The sequence below is a fragment of the Trachymyrmex septentrionalis genome, unplaced genomic scaffold, assembly GCF_001594115.1.
Source record: "Trachymyrmex septentrionalis isolate Tsep2-gDNA-1 unplaced genomic scaffold, Tsep1.0 scaffold60, whole genome shotgun sequence".
NCBI classification, from domain to species: Eukaryota; Metazoa; Arthropoda; class Insecta; order Hymenoptera; family Formicidae; genus Trachymyrmex; species Trachymyrmex septentrionalis.
The window spans coordinates 1034706-1041338 of NW_017305779.1; the positions used below are offsets into that span (position 1 = coordinate 1034706).

Consider the following 6633-nt stretch of genomic DNA (forward strand, 5'->3'; position numbering starts at 1 on the left):
TTATTTTATTTATTAATTTTTTAATTGTTTTTAAATGAATTTCATCTCAATGTTACTTTATCCTTTCATTTTTATAATATATTTTTGTATTTTTTACCAAGATATACATCTTTTTATACTTTTGAAGTAACCGAGATATAGTAATAAAAAATTATTTTAATTAATAATATTTTGAATGTGTTTCTACTAAAAATTTCGAGAAAATCAGATAGAACCTCAGAATAATTATCAAGGTTCTTGAAAGGGACTAAAAAAAGATCTAGTAAACATCGCGCTTATCCATCGTATGAAGAAAATGGGTCAAGCGACAGTCGAGGCTAGAAAATCCAGCCGACCAGTCAACTATGTAGCTAAATCCAGCTTGCGACAAAAAGCGCAACGAAGCGGTGCTGCAGCTGCATCGCGTATGCTGCGGATCCTTTTATCGCGTTACGCGCGCATCGGAGGAGACTTCGACCTTTCCCGTAGTATGCAGCCCCTACCTGTGAAGCAAGAAAGCTTCAGAAAATATCTATATATCGGTCCTCATGGTGGCATTTCGCGCGGCTTAAGGGGGCGTTCCTCGTTATACCGAAGGTTTCTTTGTCGTCAGAAGCAATCGTGCTCGGTTTAACGAAATAGGCTGCGCAGATAATAAAAAAGGGATTAATCGAGAGATTAATCAAGCCAGAGAAAAGCGGCAGAATAGAGTTCGAAGTAATCTTTTATAATTAGACCTACTGAATGCGATTTGTATGACATATTCTGAGACTTTACAATGTTCTATTATCAGTATAACTATGATTAATTATCACATATTATTATACACAATTATAATTGTAATATTATAAAATGATTTAATTTTTGTATAATTTACTTTACAATACATAGTAATTAAATATAGAAAAAAAGAATATTAAAGAAAGTATTAAATTAAAAAAATCATCAGTGTGTAATCGTTAATATAATAGGTTAATATAATAGGTAATCGTTTTTATTGCCTACACGAAATATATACCAAATTTATTATCACACTTCATTACTTTACTTCGTATGACTACAAAATATATTTATTTGCCATTTACATAAATTTAACAATTAATATTCAGTTTGTTACCGTAACGGAAAGAACCTCCCTCGACGCTTCGCGTGAAGCAATATCGAGGATAACAGATACCCATCGACTTTCCTTTTAACTCTTTCGTCTCTCTCTCTCTCTTTTTCCTGCTTTCTCGATCTGTTCTCACTCTCGAATAGACAGAAAAACCACATCACACACGGTAGGTGCGACCAAGAGTAAATACGGCACCGCCAAGAGGCGGTGTAAATGTCAGAGGATCACGCGCTCTCGATACACAAAGCGGCACGTATATACTTGACGACATTTATTAAACGCGTCATCGTGGAAATCGGTCCATCGCTCGAAGAAATCAGATCAGCGAGAAATCGTCTTGGAAATTGAATGACACTCGGAAACGCGTCGATGAGCAGCAGCCTTTTTTTCTCGGAAGAATAAGATGAAGGCGATATCGGTTTCTTTTGATGACGTGATAATGTGCAAGAAAATTTCACAGAACTATTATTGAAGAAAAAATTGAAGCACACATACATAAATAAGTTCTTTTATTTAAAAGCAGAATCTTTAGATATAGAATTTTAATTAAATTTTTTTCAATTATCTGTGCATATGTGTATATGTATATACGCACGTAAAATTAACTATGTAAAATTAACTATTCAATAAATTTCACTTTAATTAATAAATTGAATTGAATTGTGTGATAATTATACAAGATTAAAAAAAGAGCTCGGCACTTAAATAGCAAGTAGTAAATGTCTAATCAGTAATCAACATAGCTCAAAAAATGAATTATATAAAAAATAAAATATATTTTGGTTTTAATAATATAAATTATATTTTCATTTTTGTAATAAAATTAATACATCTTTTGTAGAAATCAATCTTTCTCATTTTACATAAAAATATCGTAAAAAATAAACGAGAGATTTTATATTTTGTAAAATATTTTTAATACAAAATCGTTTATATTATATATACATACATATATAAGAGCTGTATTTTTTTATACTCTTTATAATAAATTTCTAGAGCAACTATATTAATAGACATAATAATATTTCTCATTATTCAATAATAATTAATTTAAAATTTCAGTTTATAAAGATTATATAAAAAATATATATATATATATAATAATTCTATAACGTTTCAAAATATGTAAAAACTTTATAAATCTGAAGCAATAAAATTATGAAATACTAATGTGCTTATACACAAGGTACATCGATCGTTTGATACACTTACGTTTCTTGCTGCTTAGTCGGCGCAAGAACTTGCAGAATTTTTTATATGCAGTATTGGCCTCTTTGCCACCCAATTCCACAGCGCTTTTAGGACGTTCGTTTTTTTGTCCAGCCGCCGTCGGATAGAATTTTGGATATCGCCATTGCTGACATGGTTCTGACCAATCAAGATTGTTTGCTGGAGCCATGATCTAGAGATCGATTAATTATCGAAAAATCCCACGATATATCACGATTATGCTTCGTTTTTACTTCGTTTCATATTTTGAAATATCGAGATCAAAATCAAATTTTCGTCATTTCACTCAGTTCTCCAAAATAAAAGACTAGATTTCAATTAGTTTTCTTTGGTTAATTATGTTGTATCATAAATATTATCTACTATCGTTTTTCGATTATATAGTTCTTTTTCTATTGTTATTTTTTATTATATATATTTCTTTTATTATTATTTTAAATTTTATTATTCCTTTTTAAATTATAGATCAATATGCTTATTATTATAATGCTTTTAATGCTTTAGATCACAGATAGAAGTTATTCTCCTCAATTATTGATACATATTTGTTTTAGTGTGTAGAACTTGTCTACCGTAACTTGTTTATTTTGTATTTAATTCAGAGAATTAATTTATATTTGAAGAATTGTAATTTATAAATACAATTCTCTTTTAGAATTTTTCATATAATTTATTTATATATATCACTATATATTTTATATTCTAAATTGTCTCTTTAAGTACATTTATAGTATTTTCACATGCGTTTTTAATACGAAATAATTTCCACAATATCTTCAAAGATTTCCACAATTCTTGCAGAATCGACAATTACTCAAGTCGCGAATTTAATAAGAGTCGAATATCATGAATATTCATATAGTACAAAGTTCAATAATCGTTTATATTTCTTTCTTCAAAATAACCAATTTTTATTTTCCATACAGAATTAGAAAATATCTGTTCTCGATTATTATTCACATAAAAAATTGGCACTCAAATTAACATATATTAACTGAAAAAATTTAAGTTTTATATTTTTATCTCACTAATTCGTTATATATGTCTATTTAATTCGCGTTTATTTATTCCAAGTTTTAATGTCAATAAAGATTTGTCGATATTGTTTTTAATACTTTACTGTTCTCACAAAAATTATTAATGATTGCTACCATATATCACTTTTATATCCTTTACATCATCATGCGATAATCAATCAGTCTTCTATAATCTTGTATAATCGGTAAACAATTGTCTTCAATCTTTATAAAAATTATTAGTTATATTATATTGACACTTACAAGATGAATGGGGTATATTTTAAATATAAGTTTTAAAAAATTTTTAAGATTTTTTTCGCGATAGACTATGATACATTGCGATATCACGATTGGAAAATATCTCTTGTTTCTACAAGAATCTTCAACCACTTATGTTCAAATTAAAACAAGTGTCTTACATTTTTTTCTACACTGAAATATTAAACTTCCATCACTCAAGTCTGTCTTTTCAAAGGTAATCAATATTAATCACGGATTCTGATCGCTTAATCTTCATTTGCAATATCCTCACATTTCTTCACAAGAAAGACCGATGGTCGATTGATTCAATCGCTTGATTTAGACTCACAAAAATTCCTTTTTTTCTCTTCTAAGATGTGCACTTACTTCATTAGGATTGCAACAACAATGATCGCGTTTTCAAACGGATACTAACGATTAACTCGAAGCGCGGTGAGATCACACAGATTGTGTCGGATCGGCGTGATTCGCAACCGGGACCACTGCCGGCCCGAGCCGACTTACATGCAGTAACTGCGTTGATTCGCGATGGACTACCAGCACGCGACTAAAGCCAACCACGCCGTCGATTGAGCCTTTACTTGCGCCGCGTCGGTCGTTCAAGATGACGCAGTGGGAGAGCACAGCGCCGGATCAACCCTTTGTCTTCCAAGATATTTTTGTCTGCATAATAATTATAATCTTGTACAATAATTATCGTCTGACGTATCTTAAAGTAAGGTAGAATAAATTTTTTTTTTCAATTTGATTATAACAAAGAATATAAAATCCGTGTTTTTCATTTATATTATGTATACCAAAATAAAGTTTCTCCTTGAGAAATCTTTTCTCCAATTGTTGCCATTCTGTTTAGCATTAAAAAATTATTCAATGGCCGCGTTTAGCAAAACGTAAACGTTTATTTTGCAACTGTCTGCAATTTTTTTTCTTGAGCTAGAACTATTCCCTTAGATCTAAAAGTATAATTCAATAAGCGCGAGAAAAATTTCCAACAGTTGCAAAATAAACGCAGCCAATTGCTAGTCATATTTCTTCATGAATTTGAATTCTTGATTAACTGAAGCATTAGAATTCGAAACGATAATTCTTTGATACCGTGCATAACAACCGACCCTGCAAGTGGTATAGAGAGAAAAAGAGAGGAATAGCCGGAAGAGAGTGAGCGTTTGACCGGGAAAGTGAATAATCATGTCGATTGCATCCGAGCCGTTAGATTCGACTTTCGTCCATCCCAGGAATTTGTGCTGTTGATTCGATTACTGATAAGACGAAATAAGGCGATTTACGAAACGGTACCGCTCGATTGTAGATAAAGAGATACCATTTCTGTTAGATCGATTTCCGGCGAAGGCCGAGTCGTCTTCCCGCAGAATTGAAATTTTCGGTCTATAAAAAGTTGAAATCAGATAAAAGCGAATTAATTAGCGTTTCACGTTTACTACATGATTTTACGTGATTGTTGGCCGTGATAATATTTCTTAGGGAGGTTCTTTCTGTATTAAATACGTTAAATAGGGCACAAATACGGATTACGATGCGGTTTTACAATGTACTCGAAAGACGATAAATTATATCTAATAATAAGTGTAACATTGTTAAGTTAAATATTTCATAATTATCGAATATGCAATGAAATGATTTGAAATATTTGATGTTTTTACACATAAGATTATAGACACTTATATATAATAAAATAATAAATACAACACTCATTTTCTTTTCACAAAAATTGTTTCGTATAATTATAATAGAGAGATAATTATCGTACATCTTGATAGTTTTTTTATAATCGCACCTGTGATAATTCATCGCAATATCTTGCTATTACACTCGAATTGTATTAATTTCACGATGAAACCGCGAGAAAATTATAGACTTATAACATTATTAGACCGAAAAAAGTGGAAGTTTCATTCGTAGAAAATTTATCTGCAGTCGACGCTCATGCAAAATCGCTCTATTCAAAATGAGGCAAAATCATTCAAGTGTGTTATAAATATTTCTTTCACGTTCGATTAAGTTTTACGTCCATTAAACGAGATACTTAAATTGTGATAATAACGTGTATCAATAATATCGCTATAGTGTCGCAATAATCTCTAGTCATAGCGTATATCCTTCGTCGTCATAACGATACATATTAATAACTCGCACTTGAAGCTGTAAATAGCCTTCTTTTATTTAACTGAGCTCAATATAAATGGTAATTTAAATCTTAGTAGATAATTTAAATTTCGTAAAACAGAATAAATTAATGTATTTATATTACATAGTGTATGTTATTATTGCAAATAAATTTGTATCTGTATTTTTTAGCATTTTAATTTTTTGTTAGCAAAAAATCTACTTCAAATCGCTTGAAAGGAAATTATAAAAGTGAAAACAATAGTAGAAAAAATTGGGTACTCGATTCTCGCATTCCTGCGTCGAGTAAAGCGAGTGAAATAAACGCGTAGATACATATGTTAAACGAAGCAGGTTAGAGTATTTGCTATATTTAGCTGCTATAAGAAGATAATACACGTTATAACACACAAATAAGCGGCGCACGTGAGTAATATCGGAGTACGCGCGTCTCGAGAAGAAATATGATAACGAATGCAGAGAGCACATGGCGAACTTTACAAAAGCATTTAAATTGTTCAAAATATTAATATTGTTTGTGTTTCAGCATAACCAAAAATATAAAAATTTCTTGAATTGTTCTACTATTGCGTTTGAGTATTTCTGTAAAATTTCAACACAATTTTCTTACTAATTTAAAAGGTATTCAATTTCTGTTTATTTGTCTTGATTCTTATGTAAAATTGTATTTTATAATACAATACTTTGCAAATTTAATATAAAATCGCAACATTATGAATTAAATCAAATTCTGTAAATAAAAACTCTAATTTTGATAATAAAATTAATAAATATTTGTGCAAAAGTTCATTTAGATGTATTTTACTTGTATAAAAGTTATTATCTAAAACAACATAATATATATATATATATATATATATATATATATATATATATATTGACTTT

General features: G+C 29.8%; 1 protein-coding gene and 1 long non-coding RNA gene across 4 annotated transcripts in view; one reads left to right on the plus strand and one right to left on the minus strand.

Moving 5' to 3' along the window:
• Positions 1 to 731, plus strand: part of LOC108752571 — a 1481-nt gene extending 750 nt beyond the window's left edge. The window contains exon 3 of the long non-coding RNA XR_001939568.1: positions 245 to 731. This is a non-coding gene — a long non-coding RNA (uncharacterized LOC108752571). The remainder of the gene's footprint in view (positions 1 to 244) is intronic.
• The window catches only part of LOC108752569 (glycogen synthase kinase-3 beta-like), a 23062-nt gene extending 20361 nt beyond the window's left edge, over positions 1 to 2701 (minus strand). For all 3 annotated transcript variants that reach the window (XM_018493477.1, XM_018493478.1, XM_018493476.1), the window contains exon 1: positions 2306 to 2701. In XM_018493477.1, coding sequence (XP_018348979.1) covers positions 2306 to 2492 — 187 coding nt within the window. In that variant the 5' untranslated portion in view covers positions 2493 to 2701. The remainder of the gene's footprint in view (positions 1 to 2305) is intronic.
• Positions 2702 to 6633: the final 3932 nt, after the last annotated feature.